General features: G+C 43.7%; 1 protein-coding gene across 1 annotated transcript in view; it reads left to right on the forward strand.

The window, feature by feature from the left end:
• Nucleotides 1-25,019, forward strand: part of CASZ1 (castor zinc finger 1) — a 78,459-nt gene that overhangs the window by 42,922 nt on the left and 10,518 nt on the right. Inside the window, exons 5-15 of the mRNA XM_088536170.1 lie at nt 5,520-5,610; nt 7,679-7,843; nt 9,741-9,913; nt 10,682-11,550; nt 13,302-13,443; nt 14,615-14,678; nt 17,202-17,362; nt 20,791-20,913; nt 21,299-21,634; nt 22,901-23,099; nt 23,610-23,781. Of these exons, the coding sequence (XP_088392296.1) occupies nt 5,520-5,610; nt 7,679-7,843; nt 9,741-9,913; nt 10,682-11,550; nt 13,302-13,443; nt 14,615-14,678; nt 17,202-17,362; nt 20,791-20,913; nt 21,299-21,634; nt 22,901-23,099; nt 23,610-23,781 (2,495 nt within the window). The remainder of the gene's footprint in view (nt 1-5,519; nt 5,611-7,678; nt 7,844-9,740; nt 9,914-10,681; nt 11,551-13,301; nt 13,444-14,614; nt 14,679-17,201; nt 17,363-20,790; nt 20,914-21,298; nt 21,635-22,900; nt 23,100-23,609; nt 23,782-25,019) is intronic.

Genomic DNA, 25,019 nt, shown 5'->3' on the forward strand with positions numbered 1-25,019 from the left:
TTCCCTGCAGAAGCCTAGGCTGTAAATGGGTTCTTAGTCTTCTAACTGTGATTCTTGGTCTCCATTGCTCTGCTGTCTTCAGCCTTTATTCCCTGCCATGTTCAACGCCTATTGGAGGCAAGCAGAAAATATGAGAATATCTGAGAACCTAGGTTGGGAAAGATTCACACATCATTTGAGTTTAAGCAGGTCTCAGCATCAGTGTCTTAGAATATTTTGCAGCTCCTTTATATGAGAAGCAGTCACTGAGGAAGGTACAGATGAGGGCACATTAGCAGAGCTCTGGACAAGCTCAGGTTAGGAATGAGTGACACCGGGAGAGTTGCACAGGTTGCCCACAGCTGGAGTAGTTGAGGGGTGGTGGGACAGAATAAATAATGTCACTAGAGCTAAAGGGACAGAAGAGATCCTTGCATTAACACCTGCCTGTTTAGTGGCTCACCATGTAAAGGGTCATCAGCTTCTGTTGGTGGCTGCGTGAATGCTTCATTCAATGCTTTCATGGGGAAGCTAAATATGAAAGCCCCTTGTACAGAGAAAGACACCCACCAGGGGAAGCAAAGAAACCTTTTCTCCAGAGATAAAATTGACAGGTTTATTCCCTCTAGCACTTGGGCACGTAACAACAAAAGGGAGGAGTGTATGTAATGTGCTTTCCCACCTTACCAAAATCTATTACCCACTCCCTGTGGGAGGGAGTCAGCTGGGTTATACTGCTAGGAAAGAGGAAGATACTACTAGGATTAGCAGGGGGGGAGGATGAGGACAGTGTTCTCTCTGGCTAGAGAGAGGAAAGAGAGAACGTGATATTCACGTCCATCCTTTTGCCCAAATCTGTGCTGTAGCAGAGGGAGGGAGAAGATAAAACCATGTGTGAAGGAAGGACAGCTGCACCAGCACATTCAAGGCCTCTAGTCCACGTAGAGATGCCTTTGGTGCTTGGAGTAACTCACCTACTTGTGGGACAGTATGGGAAGGGAAGCAAGGGTTTGGGTCTACCTGTGGGGCAGAAGGAACAACACCCTTCCATTACTGAGATAGAGAACTTAGTTTTGCTCTGCTGAATGTCACTCCTCTATTTTGAGTCACTGTGTGCCACAGGAGATATCAAGGAGGCACTAAGAATCTGCAGGCTTCTGCTCTTGGCTGCGCACTGTAGAGATCACAGTGATTGCAAAGAGAGAGGAGATCCCACTCTTTCTGTCCGTGGTTCCTGACTCAAGCAGAAAACTGTATAAACACTACACCCACATCCACTCTTTGTAGTGCTCTGCAAGCCCCTTCCCCTGGGTCAGGCAGGTAACTGAGGGAGGCTTGTGAGATAGCTAAAGGACACCACATCCTGCTTAAAAAGCTCCGCAAGCCGTTTGTTGGCAGCACAGCCACTTCCCTTCAATTTACACACAGTTTTTAAAACAGTTTAAAGCCTTAAAATCAAGGAGGGGGAGAGAGACACGACACTGTATGTCTGTACTGCATAATTAGCTTAATGAGTTTGCCAAAGCCACTGCCAAAAGCTGCCCAGGGATAATCCATTCTCTCGTACAACAAAACAAAACCTCTTACTTAGCTAGTTTGGGTTGGGTTGTTGTTGTGTTTTTTTTTTTCCTGTGTATATTTATAATTAAAAAAAAAGACCACAGAAAAAAAATATTATTATTATTATTATTACTGCCTCAGCAGATGGTGCTTCTGGCAGCCCTTGCTTAAATATTTATTTCTGTGTGGGTTTCCTCCCCCCTTGTAATTGGGGTGGGTTTTTTTCTTCCTTCTTTCACATCATCGTTACAGGGTAATGAGTCTGTAAACACTCACTAAGTATGCTAACTTTATTTATTTTTTCATTATTATTTATTTATCTTGGTTTTTCTTGCTAACTCTTGCCAGATCAGAACTAGTTCTTTCTGAAATAAAAAAAAAATGTGAACAGATTAAAGTAAGGGAAGGGAGTGGGTTGTACTTGTGAAAATGAGTCTGTGTGCCTCTATGCACAACTTAGGGGTTTGGATTTGCATGTCAGTGTGAGGAAATGGTCTGTGAACTTGTGATCAGGTGTGTGTGTGTTTGTGCCTGTTCATGTACATGGAAATTGTGGGTACATTCATGTAAATTAATAGGGGTGTTGATGTACATTACTGTATGTGCAGTGAATGCGTGCGTGTGTATGTGTGTAAGTGTGTGATGTGTAAGCTTTCCTGTTATGAAAAAGCTAAACAGATGCTGTGCTTTAAAAATTAATAGCTTTGAACTGTTTCAAGTGTCAGAAGAAACACAGGATATATATAACCCTTTAGGAGCCTTACCTTCAAGACTGAAAAAGCAGAAATTTCTTTCTGCTCTTTGCTGCTCTCCTCCTTCCCCGAGCACCTTGCACTGTAGAAAGTTCCCTTCTGACCTTGCAGGTGCCGCACGCACGCACTGTCCTGTGGCAGGTAGAAGGAGGGCAGGAGGGCTTGTTTAGCTTTGCTTCTAAAGCAGAGGCTTTGAGTTACTTCTGTTAGGAGGCTTCACAGAAGCCGTGCTATACAGCATTCTTCTCTTAACTGCAGTTGACATCTCTGGTCTTTGTGTCCTTGACTTAGACAGTCTTGCGGACAGATTTGCTTGAAAAGAGTCTGTGTATTGGCAAGGCTGTCTCCTTCCTCTCAACTCTGCTTGGCCTGCATTCCCCGGTTCTCTAGCCTTGTTTCTTGCTACCCTTCTCTCTCTTATCTCCATCTCATTAATGGAATGGGGAGGCAGCTTACTACAGCACTCCTTTGGTCCTTCCTTTGAAGGTACTGGTGGTGCTACTGCCAAAAAAGTCTTGGTCTAGGTGGACGAGATTTCAAGTTGAACCCAGTTCATTCAATCTATTGCCAAGCCAGTGTTCCTGGTTAGCGTCCATAGTGGCCGCTACCCGTGCCCTGTCGTGGCCTCGCTCTTGCCCCAACGTTGAGCTGGCACTGCTTTCTCTGCTTTCAGTTCCACACCTTTGTTTGTGCAGCCAGCATTGCTGTTTGCCTTGTGGTTTGTTTCTTCTCCACTGCTGAGGTTTGTTCCAGTTTCTCAATCACCTGTTCTGGCGTGATCCTGATTTCCTGCAGTATTTCTTCTCCTTCCCCAGGGAAAGGCATGTCTGCTTCTGGCATCTGTCCCCATCTCCCTTCGTGAATGCTGAGGCAAAGAAGGCATTTAATTTTTTAGCAATGTCTATCTTTTCTGTCAATTAAGTCCCCTTTCCATCTCCTGAAGGCCCTGCTGTCTCCACAATTGACCTCCTCTTCTCTATTGTTCTTCAGAAATGCCTTATTTAGTACTGCTTTTCATCCTGCTACTCTTTTCTTTTAAACCGTTATCTCATATTATGATAGTTGAAAATCTTCCCCACTGCCACCCCATTCCTCGATTGTCCCATGAAACCCCTGCTCTTTTCTCCTTTTCATTTTCCCCTGTTGCCCTTCTTTGTTTCTTCCTGATGCCCTTTATCATATGCACTCCTGGTGTGTTTAGCACTAAGTGACGTGAGGAACCTTTAAGCAGATGGTAATTTATCTTGGAATGTTTCCCCTCTGAGTCCCCTTCTCTCCACCGCTGTTCCATTTCAAGCTCTTCAGCTCTTCCAGGTTCCCTTACAATATACACCAGAGAGTTCATCACACTGATTGGCTTGTTTTTGGATCATCTCCTTTTGCCAATTACTGATCTGTCTATGAATCAGTCTACTCTGTATGTCTGTCTGCCTTCAGTATGTAGGTAGTACGTGGCCTTTCTTTCTTAACCTCATTCTCTCCCTGCATGTGATGAGTTCCCAAAGTTGTTGTAAGAAACACGCAGTGGTCTGCAGAAACGGCTTGATTGCGTTTTGCTGGCTGCTGCTTCTTGTGTTCTAGTGCTAATTACTCTTAAAGGCAGTCTGAAGAATCTCACGTGATTGCCTTTCACTATTTCTTATCGTTAGCAAATACTGCATATGCCACATGGAAAGTAAGGATTAGCAGGGTCGGACAGTGCTGTTCTGCATGGGAAAAGAGCAGCACACGGGACAGCTTCATCTGGCTAGATGGTTTGCCTGCAACACTACATTCTGTTCCCCTTGATCCATCTCTAATAGCTTCCTGTTAATCTGGACAACCTATTGAAAATCCCTCTGTAATCTTTCTGTGGTGTTCCATCATCCTGGCAGTTTACCATCTAACCCACTGGTTTGCAACATTTTCTGTAGCCTGACACCTAGTTATACCAAACAGAAGTCTTGGGACATCACTCATACAAATAAGTGAATGTCTGAGCTTTTCTGAGGCCCTGCTAGGTGTGCATATGTCTAGAAGTGAGAAGCCATATTTACCAATCCTTGTCTCCGTATGGCATGGGAGATCTCTGAAACTCACTGCTCTGGCATCCAAACTCACAAATGAGATTTTTGGTGTGTTGTACAACATTTGCCTTAAGGAACCCTAATTTCTTACTCCTTTCCAAATAGGCAACTTAGAGCATTTTGTTCTTTTTCCCTTCCTTATCTGCAGTGATCTTCAGCCATTCTTCTTGGGAGTCTGCAGCTGGCCCATCATACCCTTTATGGTACCCACCCTCACACCTTATCCCTTTCACCCTGAATACACTGCTGTTTCCACAGGGAACCCCCAGGTCACAGGGAGAATTCCCACATCTTAATTGCTTGAAAGCTGATCTGGAATTTTAATGGGATATCTCCCATTTAATTCTTACTGATATTTTCCTTAGTGCTATGGTCTAATTTCCAGGGTGCTGCTTTTGGGGAGAACAACTGAAAGAACACTCAGCCATGTTTGTGCTGCTGTAGAAACCCCACTTAGTTGAAACACAAATCCAGCCCGTTACCACTTGCACCTCCCCTCCGCTCTGCTGGAACAAGTGGACTTTGCTGTCCTTTTGCTTTTTGCTCTGGAGGAGCTGAGAGCGACATACTTATCTGCAACTTAATCTGCTGCCTGCAGGCCCCTTTCACTTCACTTTCTCCAGACCCCTTATTTGTTTGGATATTTGGCTGAATAAGCAGTGGCACCGTTTCACATCTGTTCCAAGAACAGCCTCATTAGCTTTTTGCCTGAGATCATTTGGGTAGGAAGAGGCTCATGGAAAATGAGTAAGTGGAATGTGGTGAAATGCAAAGGCGATCTGATGTTCTGCCATTTCTTGGAAGAAAAGATTATGTCATTTTTTAACCCACTTTACCTAAAGCTCATCAAGTCCAGAAGGTGATCCAAGGAGATTAAATTTATATATTTTTATATATATATATGTATATATATATCTCACAATTTTGGGATATAAAGTTTTGAGGGGTCTTGCTGAACTTCTTTATTTTTCAGCGCTGAAAACCACTTTCAAGCTAGTGACAGAAGAGAAAAGGAAGGTGGGAAGGTCACCATGCTTGGAGGTGATAAGGAGATGGAGTCGGATGAAAGCAAGAGTCAGACTTACTATATTTGTACCTTGCTTACAGGCACTACTGTCATGAGACTGGTTAATTCTCTCTTGCTTTCTTCTCATGCTCACAGGTTCTCTGGCAGTCAGCACTGTGGACATATACACTGTGCGTACCAGTATCGAGAACATTACCACTGCCTCGACCCGGAGTGCAACTACCAGGTAAAACAGTGGTGCAAAGGTGCCAGCAGAGCTGCTTGAATTGAAAGGGGTAAAACCTAGGGAACATTTGGGACTCCCTATGCTTTATTCCAGTATACACACACATGCCTCTTCACTTTTTTGCTCAGAAAGAGAGCAAGATATATTTTGAAACTGTTGGTAAACTCAGAGTAAAATAGAATTACAAATCTAACATCGTTCAACTCAACTACTGTACTGACCGCTGTAACTAAAAGCAGAATACAGATCAGCAGAGCTCAATGAATTTATTCCAGTTTTACATTAGTGAAACCAAAAAAGTAAATTCTACTATGTTACAAACTGTGTCTCAAAATAGGGAAGGGTGATCTGTTAGCCTCTTTCTCTCCAGTTTGTCCAAGTGACGATGCAGCAACAGTAGCTGCAACAAAACACCCAATAAGACCTGCAGTCCTGTGGAGAGCGTGGGGGTAGGAGCATGTACGATGCTGTAGTTACTGGGAGAATTGCCAGGGAAACGACGTCAAGCCAGCTCTGAGTCACGTGCTGTGTTTGTTTACCCTCTTCTCGGGTCTGAGAGCTCCACTGTGCCATTTCTGTGGTCAGGCCGTGTGTGGAGGGGGGAATCCCAGAGTTTGCCACTACTGTGCATCAGACACAACTTCTGCCCACCCCCAGGAGACCTTTTGGTCTCAGGGGAATGAGTCTGACCACAGCGTGGGAAGTTGATCTGGCTCCGCTGAGCTTGATTGTGGGTTTTTATTGATCAAAGGAGTTTTTATTCTCTGGGATGCTTGTAGTGATCCTTCTGGCCCAGCGTTTGGTAATCGAGATGAGCCTGTCCCAACTGTGACACAGATACTTGTGCATCGGCAGAGAAACACAAAGGAGAGAAAGACATAAAAAATTATTATGATTGGCTTCATGATTATTTCCTGAGGAGTCTGGAAGCTGCTTGCAGAGGAGCTCTCTGGTCTCACAGGGAATAAGGATTTAGGCTGCTTTTTAAGATGCAAATTATTTTATGGCTGAGATATATTTTATAATAAGTAACGCTCTGTAATAAGTGGGCACAAATTAACAATGATTGGCAATAGCAATCCTCTGCATACACCTTGGGAAATCATACCTCCCACCTCCAAGGGATTCCTATTGAAATCTATATCCATATATTCCCATGCCAATACCAATGGGATTGATCAGGATTGGTATTATAGGAAGAAAGAGTGGAAGCGATAATCGTTTGTTTCCTATGAGAGAGACTGGAAAAGTTGTTAAACATTAGAATACAGACCTTTTCAATTACTCCTCAAAATAAATGGATATTGATTTCTTTAAAAAAAAATCAGATTTGCTTTCCCACCTTCACTGTTAAGTGTTGATGTCTGTGGGAAATGGAAATGAAAAGCTTCATTTTTAAAGGCACTTAGCCTTCTCTGAGAGTGGGGTACCCCTTACTAGTTCATGCAGATGGAAGGATGAAAGAGATGTTTGATCATACAACTTTCTAGTTGTATGCTCTACTTACTCCAAGCTTTTTCTATGACTGGAAGAAAGTTTTGTGTCTCTGTTGTCCCAATAAAGCCATCCTACCTTCAAGGGGTGGCAGGAGACTTAAAACCAATGGTGTAATGCTATAAAAGAACAGAATGTTTTTTCAAGTCTTTAGTCTGACACGAGTGTGGCAGCCAGTGTCTTGCTAACCGCAAGAGTGATTGATTTGGAAGCTTGGATTACTCTCTTGCAAGCTGTTTAGTTCACTGGTTTCCTTTCTAACTATAGCAGTTCTTGAGATAGTAGCAGCCAAAATTATGTTAGAAGAATTGCACTCTTAAGACTGCAAGGAGCATGTCCTGGACATCGCACTACTGTTGTTTTACTCTACTCAAACTTCTTATTTGCGTATACTTTCCCATTACCAAAAAAATACATGCACACAATTTGTCTTTAATTTCTCTTGGGCTGACTACTGCTGAGCTTTAAAATCCTGGTAGCCTAAGTTTGTTAACAACACAAACCCCTGCCCCCAGAATTATTCACCCACTCCCATCGTGTGTATCTCACTCTGTCCATCTCTCTATCTCCCCAGAGATTCACTAGTAAACAGGATGTGATTCGGCATTACAACATGCATAAGAAGCGTGATAATTCCCTCCAGCACGGCTTCATGCGCTTCAGCCCCCTGGACGACTGCAGCGTGTACTACCATGGTTGTCACCTGAACGGGAAAAGCACACACTACCACTGCATGCAGGTACCTGCTGGACTGGGGGACAGATGGTGGCACAAGAAGCACACAAAGAAGCAGAGCTGTTGTGCAGGATGTGTCCTGGCTGGGGTCAACTGCAAAGGTCCTGGCACTCAGGCAGCCTCTCACTTCCTTGTTAAGATGCAGGAGGCTGCCCTGAGGCAAATGGGTGTAATCTGAAGTAATAGAGTTTTGATGTCACCTATCTAGACTTAATCCCCAGCTATCCATCTCCTTTGCCAACAGTACTAAAAATTATCTGCATTGTAGATTTTGAGCTTTACAACGAGAGCAGGGCAAGTTTCAACAACAGTGCAACCAAAGTTGGAGTTACTATGTAGATATAACTGTGACCACATTGCTGTTCTTTTGTCAAGGACAGATCTGATCCTTTTGTGCCTCAGATCAGAGGTTTTGGTATGCATTTGCTTCATCAAAATTGTGACCTAAAGTATTGCCATGAAAATGGGCTATAATTACAAACTGAGAATATTCAGATGTTTTCTGAAAGCCTTTTTATTATAAAAACTCAGGTCTCACTTAAATGCTTTGCTGGGTTAGACTTAAGTATATGTTTGACTTGAAGTCAGCTCAGCTTTTTGAAGTCAATGGAGCTTAAGCATGTACTTAATGTTAGGCATGCGCTCAAGTTCTGTCCTGAATAGGACTTAGTTTAAGCATGTGCTTACAAGCTTTTGATGAATTGGGGACTTCATGTGACTTTGGGTTGAGGACATTTTCTGTTATTCTTCCATAATACCCGTTGCTGAGTTTCTTTGATTAACCAGGATTGGATTTGCTTAATTTTTTGTAGCATACAATTAATATTTCACAGCTTTTAAGTCGCTGGGAGTTTGAAGAGAGACCCTCGTTTAAAGAGCTATATATGGGTAATTCCATTCCATGCCCACTGTCTTCCAGTAAAATAATGCCCATGTAAGCAGTGTCTTACAGGAAAGGTGTCCGAACATAAACTCCCAATTAAAGAAAATATTGCTTAAATGGCAGGATTTGTGCCATCCATCTCGTGGGGTGTTTTTTTCTTTATGTCCATAATTGGTGTGGATAAAATTCAGTTAGTTGTTTATATAAACTGACATTTTTTTAGGCTTTAACACCAAGAGCTGCATTGCGAATTATTCCTAAGGAGGTTTTTGTTTAATTCTTTTTTTTAATGCCGTGCAGTGTCTGTCTTTTTTCAAGGTGTCAGTGTGGAGAGAGAGAGGCTTTTTTATATTGGAAATAGCTGGAGATCCTTTTTATTTTTTTTTTCTGGGTATTTGTCATGGGTTTTGTTATTGCCTGTTTGAATCAACCTGGGCTGAACTGAGAGGTGGTGTTTTCGTTCTCTTCACTTCTGAGATGGTGCAGGCATTGGCACACATTGTGCTAGAGAAGAAAAGAAAAAAAAATCCTCCCTTAGCAGGGCTGAGGACGTTTTCAGATTCCAGTGGTTTTTTACTCAATATGGCAAAGTTGCCCGCTTTGCCCAGAGGAAGGCAGGTTTTCAGCGTTCAGGCTCATCACACCATTCCCATTTGCTGCACAAGTTTAAAACTATTGAATTGATAGTCCAAACAGTGATGGGGAAAAAAACGACACCCACTTTGCACATATCAGCTGAACATAGGGTTTCTGCTTCAGTAGACTGAACCCCACTGTTAACAAGCTCAGAAGATCAACCTCATGTTGCACCCCCTAGCCTTGTCTGATAGAAGGATAACTCATTCTCAGTCAGTTTCATATTCCCTAAATGGAAGAATAATTCTCGTAGGAGAAATGCCCAAATGGAACTGTTAGATGTTTGTGTGTGGCTCATACGTTTCTTCTTGTTGCTGTTAATAAGATTGTGGTAGGCTATTAAAATGCTGTGTTGATGACTCCCTGTTTCGGTCTGGGGTAGGTGGGTTGTAACAAGGTCTACACGAGCACCTCTGATGTGATGACCCATGAGAACTTTCACAAGAAGAACACGCAGCTTATCAATGATGGCTTTCAGCGGTTCCGTGCCACGGAGGACTGCGGCACCGTGGAGTGCCAGTTCTATGGGCAAAAAACCACTCACTTCCATTGCAGGTGAGACAGCAGGGAAGGGGAGGAATTCTGCCTGAGAGATGCATAGTCTGTTTGCCTCTTTGTGCCAAGTTGTAAATTCAGGCGTATACGCAGGGACTTGCTTTTCCCTCCGGTGACCTTCTCAGTATCGCTGCTGAGAGAACTCATGCTCCAGGGTGGATGTGATTTCCACGGTCTTACCACAGAGCACTCTGAAGGCAGGAGATTCATTCACTGGCCTGTCTGAGGTGATCTGAGGGAAGTCTGCCCACTAGGAAACATGTAATAGAATCATCTGGGGAAGCTGTTACAGTGCCCTGACGGAGCCCAAATGAGGCGTATTTCATGCTAGAGTTCTGCCCAGCCAACAGTCAGCCATCCCTTTCAGTCAGCTCATCCCTTTCAGGGCCATACTCTGCCTTCTGTTACACAGATGCTCTTCTATTCATTTCTCATCTTCTTGGGAAGAATGGGAAAGCACACTTTGTACCTCAGTCCCCTTTTAGCTGCTCTTTTGGTTGGAACTTGCAATGTTGGGTGCCTGCTTCCCCGCGTCGTGTTGGCTCTTCTCAGAGTGGAACCAGCTTTCCAGCTCTCTTACATGGCAGCATTTGTGCTTGCCCTGGAATCACAGATTAACCTACATTAGGGGCCTCGAGCCCATTGCCACCAGGGCCACTGTCTCTTAGTGGCCCTAGCCCTTACCCGAGAGGGAGGCAGGTGACAGCAATTGCATTGTGCTCCTAGTTCACACTGCCAACCACCCTCCTCTCCTCAATGCCCTTGCAGGCGCCCTGGGTGTACATTTACCTTCAAGAACAAGTGTGACATTGAGAAGCACAAGAGCTACCACATCAAAGATGATGCCTATGCCAAGGATGGCTTCAAGAAGTTCTACAAGTATGAGGAGTGCAAGTATGAGGGCTGTGTCTATAGCAAGGCCACCAACCACTTCCATTGCATAAGGGCAGGCTGTGGCTTCACCTTCACCTCCACCAGCCAGATGACCTCCCATAAACGCAAGCATGAGCGCCGTCACATCCGGAGCTCAGGAGTGCTCGGCCTGCCTGCCTCTCTCCTAGGATCTAAGGATAACGAGCAAGAGGAGTCCAGTAACGATGACCTCATTGACTTCTCTGCCATGAGCTCGAAGAACTCCAGTCTGAGTGCCTCCCCGACCAGTCAGCAGTCTTCCGTTTCTCTCATCGTCCCAGCTGCACCCTCCTCTGCTGCTGAGCTTGCTTCCTCCCAGGCCAGCAAGCCTGCCAACAGCATGACACCAGCCACCAAGATCTCTGGCCTGCTCTCCCAGGCTCTTCCCAGCAATATACCCTTGGCCCTGGCACTCTCCAACTCGGCACTTCCCGGAACAGCCGGATCCTTTTTCCCCATCATTCCCAGCCGGGTCTCTACACCACTTCCTGCCAGCTCAGCTAATCTGATGACTCCTGGTACTTCTGGCACAAATCCATCATCATCTGCTTCTGCAGATTCCTCATCCCAAGCCATCTCAGGATCTGGTGACCCAGCAGCTACTGCTTCTCCAGCTCCAGCAGCATCTATAATGGAAAGGATCTCTGCTAGCAAGGGATTGATCTCTCCTATGATGGCAAGGTTGGCAGCAGCTGCACTCAAGCCCTCTGTGGCACTTGAAGCAGGTGAGTTACTCTCATTGGTTGTGCTGGTGGTGGGAGGAACAGGAATGCCTGATGATTTGGAGAGGAGCAAAAGTCATTCAGTTGTCCATGGGATTGGAGGGGGGAAGGGATAATAAAGGAACATAAATGGGAGAATTAATTTGGTCATGTCCAGAACCCTTGAAGAGGACAGTCTTGACCTGCCGTCCTGTGGAACCTGGCCTTCTTCTTGTAACCAGAAGAGAGGCACAAAACTCGTTGCTGTACCGCAGATGGAGTAGGCTCCTAAACCAGGTTCTTTCAGACCTGAAAGAGTGGTGGTGCTCTGTGTACCACCTGCTTTGCTGTAGCTTGAAAACAAAGTAGCACTGTATTAAAAAAGGAACTGGAGAAGAGCCTCGGCCAGTCCTTGCAGGCTGTGCAGCAGCCTGAGCCCTCTTTTGCAGGCCCTCCTGAGTTCTGGCGGTGCCTCTGCCTCTTCCCATCTCGGAGGCTAGTTCTCCGCTCCAGCTGTGTCATGCCTGCTGTGTTTTTGGAGATAGTATTGGCACATTCCATAAAACATTGCAGCCCATCAGGTGCTCTCCTCCTGCTGTGCCTTAGTCCTTCACTCCCTTCACTCCTTCTTCTCTATTTCCCTTTCTCTGCTCTGGGGGAGGGAAGAACTTTGCCATGGAAGTGGCCTGCAGCTCCCTCCCTGCCAGCATTGCAAGGCCAGAGCAGGTCTGTGGTCATGGGCAGGATGGGGCTGCCCCGGTTCTTCCTGCCAGAGAGGGAGTAGGACTAAGTGATCTGATTGAAGAGGGAGGGGAACTTTCACATACTTTTAAAATTATTATTTGAAAAATTGTTTCCTAAAGCAGAGAAAGGTCATTGAGGGAACTATTTTCCTTTATTTTTTAATAAAATGCCACTTGCTGTCTGTGAAGCAGCTCGCCGTCAGCTGTACTGCCTGAGGGTAAATTAATATTTTAGTCACTTGGGGATTGTGGAAAAAAGCTCTGCAGACATGTTCCTGTCAGCAACTTTTTTTTCTCTCCTTTTTTCTTTGCTTTTCTTCTTAATATTTTCTTTAATTTGTTTTCTTCCATTTTTTTCTTTTTTTCCTCTTCTTTAGTTTTAATTTCTGTTCCATGTGTTTCGCACAAAATTTTTTTTCTCCCCCAAAAAGGAAAAAAAAAAAGTCCCCTTTGTGGGGACAACCTGATGGGAGGCAGGTCACGCAGTTTGAACCGATCTGATTGGCTGTCACCTTCGATAGCCCCGATGGGGCAGATGCTCCTGCTGGGCACGCGCAGTGGCCACCCTCACCGTCACTACGGCAACGCTGGGATTGGGGATGGGAAAGGGGGCTTGACTAGCAGTCGAAAGCTGCCACATTGCCTCAGCATTAACAGAGTCTTTAATAAACGCTTAAGAGGCAGCCCCGCAAATTAGTTATGACAGTTTGTGCAGAGAATCAGGTCTCCCCCACGCTCCTTCCGCCCTTCTCCTTTAAAGGGCCCATAGCCTGGACAACTTTGACATAATTCTGCAATAATTATCACTTGAAGAATTTCCACGCTGGAGTGGACGTCAGAACCCATCATGTCAGCCTGGCAATAAATGCTGACCAGCAGTCCTGGCACTTCCCTCCCCCCACACTTTTTCTTTGCTTTTTCCATTTATGCAGTGGCGATAGTCATTTAACTTTTTTATTTGCCGTTGTAACCTTATTTTATACCTCAATTTTTCATGTAATTTTTGAATTTCATTTTGTCTTTCTCAAGCAGGGAATGGACAACCAACAACTCCCGGACGGTTCAATCCAGTCCAGGTGAAGCAGGAGCCTGTAGAAGCCATGGGATCATTATCTGCTGCCACTCAGGACCCCTTGCAGGAACACAGCTTGGACCTGAGCGTCAAGGATCATGGGTGAGAGAAGCGAGCAGGCAGACACGCTTAGGTCTTTGCAGCTTGTATCTCCAAGAATTTTCTGTATGTGTAGCCTGAGAGGACACAACATTTTGATCAAAGTTAGTCTCACAGTGGCTGAGCTAGATAATCGCGAGCAGGAGCACGGAAGCTCCCCCAGCTCCCTGCCAGGGTGTGTTCTCCTGCAGGTTTTGGGGGCACCTAAACAGCTACTCACTTTCAAACAGAAGTCCTCCCCGTCCGCCTCTTTGCCATTGGCAAACCTCTTGTTTCAGTTGGATCTTTCTGCTGTTGTCATCACCAGTTGATTGAAACTGCTCTATTGTCACACTTCGCTACATTGTAGTAAGAGTGTTTGCACTGGTGTAACAAGGCATCGAATCAGGTGTAAGAGAGGCACCTTCCAGGAGAAACTACTGCGTGCCTTGCTGTGTCTGGCCTGGGTCTGGCATGTGCTTGTCCGTAGCTGTGGTGATGTATCACTGCACCAATGTGAATGCACCCATCTTTAAGCATCTGCCCTACTTGTCCAGCATTTCTACTGAGAATAGGAGTATTTGGGGTTTTCCCGTGTGGAAAAGCTGCAGCTGGGATGGACAGTAGGGATAACTGAGCCCAATTTCTTCCAACCCTTTTATATTCTCTACACATTGTTTAGCCAAGCCTCAGTTAAGCACCTTGGCACTTGTCAGCTGGAACTACTGCTGATGTTTGTGAAACACTATGGTTGCTTTTCACCATGTTTAGCTGTGGCACTGGTAAAGCTGGGTTGCCTTGTCTTCTCCTCTGTTGTGGAGAGGGCCTGTGTCTCCAGCACTGTCTCTTTTTTTTGGTGTGTTTTTGCAACCTTCTAGCAGGGTGAAAGACTGAAGCATGGGGTGGGCTGTGTGTCAGCTAGTAAGAAAGTAAGTGTGCTGTGGACACTGGCAGAAGAGGTCTGTACTGTTTAAATGCTGGAAGAACTTAATTCTGGAAACTTGTGACCCTCTTCCTCTCCATGTTGGCTGTTACAAGTAAGAGTTTGACTGGCCCCAAGGGAGGGTGGGCATCATTCTCTTCCTCTGAATACAGCAGGTGAGGAGTGAGGCAGCTTGAAGGGAGAAGAATTAATCTCAGTGCTCACAGTCCCTGCGCACATCTTAACTAAACCCTGTTGGTTTGTGTGTTCCAGTAATGAATCAAATGGCCACACAGTCTCGGCAAATTCATCTCTTTTATCCTCGCTTATGAATAAGGTAAGAGCCATCCATCAAACGCCCTTCATTTCCCCCCACCAAGAGAAATTAAAGCCGCAATGGCGGGGGGGCGTGGGGGGGAGATGCGTTTGTTTTTTAATGTTTTGCCTCTAATAAGATGAGTTTGTACCATTTAAATTTTGAGACCATTTTTCATCGGGTATAATTTCAGAGCCACTGCTTACGAATTAATTTAATGAACTGGCTGAAGAAATATATTGCAGCCTCTGACACCTTTTTTCCCCCTTTTTTTTTAAATCCTTTCTAGACAGAGGAAGGTTCTGAAATATTTTTTTACCCATTTTTATTTCTAGTACCTGGCAACTTCTTCCTTACTCTCTTTTTATAGTTACTCATTTTATTTATTTACTTCAAGCCATTTTCTTTCACTGAGGAGGGAGAAAGGAATCATTTGTTTTTATGAAAGAGAGAATAAAAAAAATGAAGTTTTGAGCCCAAATCATCTATTTCTGCCTTTCCGGTTTGAGTAATGGTGTCCAGCAGAGCACACTTTTCCATATTCTAGAATATTTATTTTAAATAATGCATAGTTTCTTTTTCCTTACTTTTTTCCTTAAATTATGCATCATCTCAGATATATTTTCCCCTTTCACGTGATAAATTCTGCTCTAGCAAGATTAATTTTGTTGTTGTATACAACTGCATTAGGAAGCAGGGCAGCCTTTGAGCCATACTATAACATTTTACTGTGTGATGGGTTTTAGAGGCATAACCATTGCCATCCCCTTGGCTCTGGGCATTATATGCACCAAGGCCATATAAACCTCAAGAGGGCAAAGTGGCTTTTTCTTGTATTCACTCACCTCCTTTCTCCTTCATTTCATCACTTTGTTTCAGCATTAATTTCTGTTTTTACCCTTACATTGCTTTTCTCCTCCATTTGCTCTCTCGTTACGCTGGGGTTCTGGTACTTCTTTTTAAACTTTCTTCCTTTTTTGTTCCTACATATTGTCCTTATAGGGCTTTCATATATGCAGCTTTTTTGCAGTGAGTAAATATACTTTATCTGTTCTCTGAGTTTCTAAATCCTTTTGAAGGCCCTCAGCCTTAGGAAGATATTTCAATAGATACTTCACTTGAAAATCTTCGGTACTAAATGAGATTTAAGCATATGCTTAGAAATAAGCATTTGTCCGTATGCAACCCTGCGTAAGATTCTTTATATTGTGCAGAATAAGTGCAGCACAGGTATAAAATAATCTTCAGGTTTGTTCCTTTACAGTAGGAAAAGGATTAAATAGTGACATAAAGCAGCAAAGGACAGAGGCTATTCCAAGAGGAAGGATTGCATAAACCAGCTCTGTGCTCAGCAACACATCATACTTACCTTTTCCCCTTACTACACATGATTTCTGTTTATAGTGAAATCCTTCCGTGGCATTATTTGTGTATGAAAAAAATAGTAAAACCCTTTACAGAAATGGAATGCCCAGCACCAAAGGAAAAAGATGAGCTAAATTTCTGACTCTCTCCATAAAGAGCTGCAGTCTCCACATAGCAGCAGGGGCTTTACCTTCAGGGGGCATTAAGAGAGCCTCGAATAACCAGGGTTCCTGTAGCGCTGCACAGCTTATTTAGGGGGGCTGTCAGGCTTAATTAGCTGATATTTATAAAGGCTTTGAGATCCTCAAGTGGGCGGAGTTTATAATGCAAGTATTGGGCCCAATCCTGCATTTTATTCATGCCTTGAATTTTACTGTGTTACTAGAGGTAATTGAGAGCAGTAAAGCTGGAATGGGCCTGGGGAGTTGTTGTGCATTTATTACGAAAGAAAATGTTCTCTCTAAGCACTCTTAAGTAACTTCCTTTTTCTGTCCTACACATCCTGTGCCTGAACCTCTAAATCCTCTGTGTGTAGAATCTGTTTGAAGCCTTTCACACAGGGGAATCTATGAGTCCAAGTCCTGTTTTGCGGGCTCTATATTAGCATAGAAAGTAAAGTAATCTATTTAATGAAGTTGTAAGAATTTTCCACGGATTAAAGTGGAGCCAGAATTTTGCCCAAGTAGAATTTCTTGCCTTTTTTTTTTTTCCCCTCTTTCTCCAAAAAGCATACCTGGTAGTCATTTAAAGGAGGCATTTTTGTGTCTAGGGCAAGATGGTTCTAGATTAACCAGAATTTTCCAGTTCTACTGTTCTCTCTGTACTGAGAGATAAGCATTTTGTAGGCGCTGCGTAGGGTTATTATTGTACTAGCCTGCACAGGAGTCTGTTCACCTTTTCCATATTCATATAGGGCATGTCTTCCTTCATCTCAGTTCTATTTTTAAAACAGACATTGTACTTCGTTACTTTACAAAAGGGCCATGCATATTCTTAGATGGGCAACTGAGAATTTTTTGATAGTTGAAGGATGCAGAAGAGTTAGGTGTTACTAGGTTGTGCAGATTAATTGTCTTCTCCTTTAATCTTTAAATGCAATAGCTTTCCATGGGAGGGTCCTGAGGGTATCCAGTCGGGCAGTGTACTGTTCCCGATGCCATGTCCCTGTTCTTGTTCCAGATGTCCAAGACCAGTGCTAGCCTTGGCAACCTGCTGAACTTGAAGACTGAAGGAGAGGGCAGCCAAGCTGTGGCCGGGGAGCCAACACAGTACTTGGGAAAGGCAGTGAAGGCGCTCGTTCAGGAGAAACTCTCTGAGCCGTGGAAGATGTACCTGCGCCGGTAAGGAAAGCTTTGGACCAGGAATGGGGACAGGGAAATGATTTTCACTGCGAAGTGTCTAGCTCGTGTAGGTCACTTTTGAATGCTGAGTTGTCTTGACTTTTTCTGTGATAACGCTGATCACCTTCTGGAGGGCGTTTAGTCTTCTCAGTCCTAACTGGCCGCAGTACGTATCAAGATTGTACAAGCAGTGACTGTGCAAGTAGAATTATTTTGCAGAGGGAATTAGAGCCAGACGGGAGCACATATCTTCACGTAGTGCTGTTAGCATGCGCTCACCCCAGGTTTCTCTTCCTTTCTCCAGTCTGCAAGTCCTGGAGATCTCTGGAGTGCTCTGAAGCGGGGCTAGACCATCTTTAGGTATTACGCACAGATCACAGAAGCCTTAAAATGCTTGCTGTGAATTTTTTTTTTGTCGTAGGAGTAGGCTGCAGAAACCAAATAGGGAGTACAAGGGGTATGGGAACTGCATGGTTTCTGCTGCAAGAACCAATGTTTTTATTATAGACAAGGAGGCTTGAAAGGAAAATGGAACAGATACAAAACTCACCCACACACAGACACATGCACATACGTGCCCAGGCAAAAACATGCTTTGAGCGTACACAGATACACCCAGGCAGCCACATACGGGTTTGTGCTCTGACACAGATAGTTGCCTGCATGTGCCTGTGGACATTTTGTAAATCACAGACTTTGACAATGGAAAAGACTAGAAGGTCTTCTTGTCCATCTGCCCCTGGCCAACGCGAGATGCTTCCCTGCAGACTGTTTGCTAGCATTTTGTTCAGCCTAGTTTTAATTATGCCAAGCAGTGTGGCTTTTTTCTTGTCTCTGGAAGCATTATTCTACCACATAATACATTTCACTGTCAGGATGTGTTTATGGTTTTTTGTTTTTGGGGTTTTTTTTTGTTTTTCTCCTGGTATGCTCCCTGACTATCACTTTTTATAATTTCATTGCTGTACTCCAAATTATATCCCCTTGAACCAGCAGATAATTCCTCTCCTCATTTGGAGTTCACCCCTTCAAATAGTCACAGACTTCTAGCATATCATTTAACAAAGCTTATTTACTTCTTTTAATCTGACTTTGTAAATTAGTCCCTTCAGCCTGCTGATCCTGTTGCTGTCATCGTAGTTCTATCTCTGACTGTGTGCAGAATTGAACTACCATTCCTTTATCACCACATGAGATTTCAAGAAGCTTCTCACCCCATATATGCAGCCTACAATTGTGCTGACTTCTTCACATCCATGTTAGATTATGTATATCTATTGTTTTTACCGTTCACTGTTCCATTGGATTGCTTGTAACGTTGCTCTCATCTCTCACGAGTTCTGTATATATAAATACTGCTTCCCACCCCCAGATTTATAAGCTGTTTTTTCCCAGATAGGAATCTGTCCTTCTGAGCCTTCCCCCTTGCCTTGCGAGGCCCCTCTGTGTTATTTCTCTCCTCTTGCACTGGTGTTTCCAACTCCTCCCAGTTTAGTATCTTCTGTGAATTTCATTAACGTGCTGTTTACTTCTTCTCCTAGATTACTAATGAAGATGTTAAATAAGCTCAGACCTAACCAAAGTCATCCTTGCAGCATTCATGAGATGCCTCCTCTCAGCTCAGTACATCGCTATTTGTCATTAGCCTTTGTTTACGGTCCTTCAGCCAGTTTTCAATCCATGTAGTAGTATTCACATCCAAGCCAATTTGAATTAATTCTAAGCATATGCGAGACTGTATCAAAACGCTTTACTAAAATCCAAATATATTGCATCCCTTCATCCACTAATTTTGTAATTCTATCAAAAAAAGCAATTAAATTTGTCTGGAGAGATTTATTCTTTATAATCCTGATGCTGTTTATTGCTCATGGTTCCTTTATCCGCTAGATGTTTAATGATTTTCTCCTCCCTCTTAATATTTGTTCCATTACTTTATTGGAAAGAGAAGTTAAGACTAGAGGTATGATAATTGCCAAAGATCTCTTGTCTTTTTCTTTTTTCTCTTAAGGAATCATTACCTATCTTAGTTTTGCCAGTTTGCCAAATTCCCTGTTCTCTTTGGCTTAAAAAATAACAAGTAGTAATGCAATCAGTTTCTAAGTTGATTTCCATTGCACTTCTGGGCACACATCATCCAGACTGGTTGATTTGTGTATATTTGCATTTTCTAGCTAGTCTCTGTATGCTGTTTTGCAAGATCCTTATTTCATATATCTTCTCTCTCTCTCTTTTTTAAAATTTTTTTTCTGCCATGACTTCTGTCCAAAAGAGGTTTCAGAGGGGTGCCCCTTCTTGACTCATCACTTCTCTCCCATTTTTATCCGACCTTCTTTCTAAGTATAGTACCTCTTGTCCCTGATAAAACAAACACTTTAGCTTGCATTAACTTGATTTCTTATCTCTTCTCTTATCACACCCTTACTTTCTTTTATCTTCTCCTCGCAAGCGTTAACTGACTGCGTGTATTCTAGATCTGCTGGCCTTTCCCTTTCTCGGTACAACATCTTTTTCTTTTAACCTCAAATTGTTAAGAGGTCCCTCCTGGGACCACACAGGCTGCTGCCTGTTTCTTGCTTTCCTGCTCGTCAGAGCAATTGTAGTCTCTTGCACCTTAATTATGCAAGATTCCCCAGCCAGGGAGTTTTAAATCCTTCCTGCCACTGCTTTTACTTGATATCTTGATTCTCTGTGATTCTGGAATTTCCTGGAATCCGTGCATTCGTGTGGATTTTACTAAGTATGGTGAATCTCAGCAGTGGATTTTTTGGCTTCTTGACAGGTTCCTCTGAGTGGCAAGAGGCACATTACAGATTACTTTTGCTCTGGTGTCTGCTTTGCAGCATTGTTCCTCCTTATGTATTTCAGGGACTATGCTTTTCTCCCTTTATGTGTATTTAGGCACTTGTTGCCTTACAGGAGATACCCATAAGGTCTCTGCCATGTATGTGGTTTCAGGCAGAGGGGAGACACAGAATCTAGATTCCCTTGAATCCCTCCCTGTTGTTCCTTTTGCTTTTGCTACTTCAGTAAGTTCAAGCAGAAAAATGGACCAACAGTACTTCAGCAACATGCCGTTGGGCTGGATTTGTCTTACATTACTAAGCTGTGATTGTTCCTCCACTCTAACTTTTGTACCTAGGCACCGAAGAATGCTACTGTTTTTCATAGTTCTGTTTTAGAGTACTTCTGAATTTTGCAGCTACTGAAATTTCTCAGTCTGTTTCAGTTAGAATTTACGTTCTTGTTCTGCATGTTCAGCCCTATGTAACTTGATGCAGAAGTACTGTTTGTGCAGCAAAGACAGTACATGAGAAACCAGGGTAGTAGGAGAATTGGAAAAAAAAAAAAAAAAAAGCAGCCATATGTCTCTTCCAAGATTTCTTCTGGGGCCTTCTGTAAAATGCCTGCTTGTCTGATTTGCTCAGGTTTGGTACCAAGGATTTCTGCGATGCGCAGTGCGACTTTCTCCATAAGGTGCATTTCCATTGTGTCGTGGAGGAATGCGGTGCCCTCTTCAGTACCTTGGATGGAGCCATCAAGCACGCCAAGTAAGAGAGCATTAGTCTTGGGAAATGGAGAGGCAGCTCTTAAAATATACCTGGTGCAGGAGACCTTACTAAGCAGTCCTCATTAGGAGTGGGAGGGTATGCGGTCATGAGGGCAGCAGTTGGGGCATCCGCATGCATCCTGTGCCTAGCTGCATTTTTTTCAGAACACGGCGCTCCTCTTTAATTTTTATTGACAATAAATGTGTTCAGTATGTGACAGATTTGGCATGGTTGAGAATTGTGCATTTCACAAAGTGCGCAGAGTCCTTTTTAGGATTTAGTCTGGGCTAAGTTGCTTTCAGACTGCTGCCATGTTCTTGTTCATGGTTAATCAAACTTTATGCAGTGGTCAGGAATTCATCTCGAAATTGCACTCTTTTTGCAGTTTCCATTTCCGAACTGAGGGTGGAACTGTGAAAAGTAACTCCGAGTCTCCCTTCCCAACTACTGCTGAGGCTAAGGCTTCATTAGCCCCATCGTCACCATCTGCTACTTCGGTCACCATGGCGAGTGCTCCTGGCCTTGACGTGCCCACTCAGAGCCCGGCTGCTGTGCCCTCTGCCCCAACTCTGCTTGCTTGGAAGCAGCTGGCTTCAACCATACCCCAGATGCCTCAGATCCCAGCATCAGTGCCTAGCCTGGCAACTTCACCCTTGGCAACCACTTCCCTGGAGAATGCCAAGCCTCAGGTCAAACCCGGATTTCTCCAGTTCCAGGAGAAGTAAGTTGTTTCAGATGCTGCTTGCCCCTTGTTCCCTCTGCCTTTGCTCTCAGAGCTTATTGGTGTATCGGTACCCACCCAGCCCCCGGGGGGCTCTGGTGTTTATCTTGCAGAAAAATTAATTGTAGAAATCTGTAAAATACTTTAGCTATCCTTGGGAGTTAAAAAAAAAAAAAAAGTCAGGATTTTTCAGTACATTCGGGATTACTTTCAGATGCAGGTTCTGGAGGAGAAAGACACTTACTGACACATCACTGGAACTTTTTATACCTCTTGAGTGGTGAATAGAAATACATCCGTCTTTGCAGTATTTGTGAGGTTAAAGAGTATGGAGGCAGCATAGCATCTTCGAGGTTTTCAGTGTGAAGCCTGACAGCCATATCCAGATCTTGCTTAAGTTTGAGACTTTATTTTTTTCAGTGAACACTGTTGGGGGAGGAGGAGGGAGTCAGATGGTGAATTGGGAAGAAAGGTGCTTTAACAAGAATGTGTCTACCAGAAGCTTGAGAAATAAGGAGCAAGCATCTGTCACTTTAGGTTTGTTAGCACTTTGCTGTCCAGCTGAACTTCTGTGCAAATGTAATGAGTCTCTGTAACTGTGTCCCCTATTTGTAGCATTAGTTTACGAAGTAATTCTCAAGGGAGGTGCCTGACAGAGAGTAAGACAACCTTTTGTAGAGCTCTGCTGTGAAATTCTTTTAAAACATTTAAGATGTTTCAGAATGCTACTGTCATTTTGGAAACTGTAGTTCCAGCGTAGAGATGGACAGAACAAGACATAAGAGTTAGTGGTTTGCATGAGGCCCCAGGAGTTCATGCTCGGGGAAGGCATTACAACTTAGTTATTCGGGCTGGTGGAGCATATCTCTGTGGGTTATATATTTAAAGGCATTTGCCCTCTTTCAGGTTAGTGTAATTGTGCCCAAGAGTTCCCTTTCAGTTGCTAATCCATTGATGTGAGTACAAGCAGCATCTATCCAGAGCTGAAGAGCTCTTCAATTTGAAGTACAGCTCTCAAAGACTACAGGTCCCACCATGCATTGCTATATCTTAATAACCTTAATCAAGAAAGTGCATTGCTTGCTGGCTTTTATGTAGTAGTGTCTGCCAGCATCAATTTTAGTAAAGAGGAAGGTGGCTATGGGAAATCTGTAGGCCATGTTTGGAACAGAGGCTTCAGCTGGGCTCCCCTTGAGTTAAATGTTGGCAAAGAAACAAATGTGTGAAATGAGTGAAGGTGGTGATTAGATGTTGGATGTATTCCAGTGATCCCTGCCTGGCAACGGACTGCAAGTATGCCAACAAATTCCACTTCCACTGTCTCTTTGGGAACTGCAAGTATGTGTGCAAAACCTCTGGCAAAGCAGAATCCCACTGCCTGGACCACATCAACCCCAACAATAATTTGGTGAATGTGCGAGACCAGTTTGCTTACTATTCACTGCAGTGTCTCTGTCCAAACCAGGTAAGAATAATTCAAGACATAGTGGAATAGCCTGAGTATGTGTGTTGGAGAAGAGTAACTAGTGGGCTATTACTGGAGCAAGACTGAGAGTTCATCCCTGGTCTAACCACTGAATCGTAGAGAGTTCTCAATTACTTAGTCTAGTAAAACATTTGTTTGACATCGAATGGCAAAGACTACTGCTTTACGTATGTATACCTTGGATGAAGTGAACAAGGAAACAAATGGAATAAGAGACATGATGATATCTCTGATGAATATGGGGGGAGGTGATGGACTTTTCACTCTGGTTTAGGATAGTTCAGTATAGAACAGACAACAGAGCAATACAGAATACCCACCAGGCAACACATCTGCATTGTGCTTCACGGAAGGTGCAACGGATACAATGTGGAAATCAGTTCAGGCCTACCTCGCATTGCGTCAGAGGAAAAGCATTAGGAGCAGGCAAATGAGAATGGTTTTGTTTGCAAAATGCTTCATGTAGCCTGTCTGTTTGCTCCCCGTTAGCACTGTGAGTTCAGGATGCGAGGACATTACCATTGTCTTCGACCTGGGTGCTACTTTGTGACTAACATCACCACCAAGCTGCCCTGGCATGTGAAAAAGCATGAGAAGGCAGAGAGAAGAGCAGCCAATGGCTTCAAGTACTTCACCAAGCGAGAAGAGTGTGGTAGACTAGGTGAGTTCTCTTCTTTCCCCCATCACCCTTCTCATCTTTGCTGTGTCCAGGCTGAGACCACCGTTAGTGAGTCTGCTAGTTATGGTAAAAGTGTATTTGGTTGTTAAATCACAAAGCAAGAAATAGAACAAAGCAGAAATCTGTTGCTAGTCTACCTGGGATGAAGAATAAGGGTTCCTGGTTTCCCAAATAGGACCAAGTTAAATAGAAAAAAGCTACAGCAGTTTTGTGTATGTATTTGTTGGAAGATAAAACTTCCCCTTTGTATTTTTCCTTTTAATCTAATTGTCAAAGGCCTTTTTTGTACTTCGGAGTCTTTTGTGCCTACTGCTTGTCTTGGGCAGAATTGAAGAGCGCTCTTAGGAGTAAGAAAAGCGTAAGCGAAATGTCTGTTCTGATGAGTCTCTTTGTGTACAGAGAAGTCCTCCTGCATCATTTCCAGTAGCTGTTCAACCTCATTCCAGGCAACTTCAAATGAAGTTTTTTTTTTTTTTTTTTTCTTCTTCTTTTTTGATAGCTATTGCCAGGGCTGCATATTGAAAGCCAAAGGGTAAATACTCTGTCCAAAGATAGAGGTATGGGGAGGGGTGTTTATTAAACTCCTTTCTCTTCCTACCCATTCTCCACAGCCACTTTTTAGTGGCAAGAAAATACAGGACCAGAGAAATACAGTGTTGTTCCTTTATGCAAACCTCCTACTAGAGCATGGCTGGAGGAGAAAGCTAGGATGTGGCACAGTACTCAGGCCTGTCATTTGCCAAAACTATTTGCAAAGCTATGGTACCTATTGAATCCAAGGCCTGCCGATGTAAAAGCTGGTAAAACAACTGCATAAGAAGAGAAAGCAGAATGAATTACCAGCAGGGTAGCCTAGAGCTTAAAGGCAAATGTTGTGAACTAGGGAGGGGTCCCTAGTGCTGAGAGTGCTCCATCCTGGAGAGTGCTCCATCCTGGACTGCCTGCCATTCACCAGCCCTTTGTGTTTTGGCTCCATCTTCCCTGAGTTGGTCAGCCCTGGCTTACAGGTTTAGCCAAATGGTTCTGCATTTTTGCCCATACTGTCTCTTTCCCTGGGTGCTGCCTTTTTTTTTTTTTCCTCTCTCTCTAGAATTACAGGAAAACAGCTAACCAAAATAACGAAAGCTGCACTTTACTTTTGCACTGTGGATACATAAAGACTTTATACCTGAATGGTAAATTGCTTGTGGTAACCCAGGCAATCAGTGTCAACACTCCAC

Source organism: Tinamus guttatus, unplaced genomic scaffold, assembly GCF_059628265.1.
Source record: "Tinamus guttatus ecotype Peru unplaced genomic scaffold, ASM5962826v1 Tinamus_guttatus_pri_ptg000652l, whole genome shotgun sequence".
Classification (NCBI taxonomy): domain Eukaryota; kingdom Metazoa; phylum Chordata; class Aves; order Tinamiformes; family Tinamidae; genus Tinamus; species Tinamus guttatus.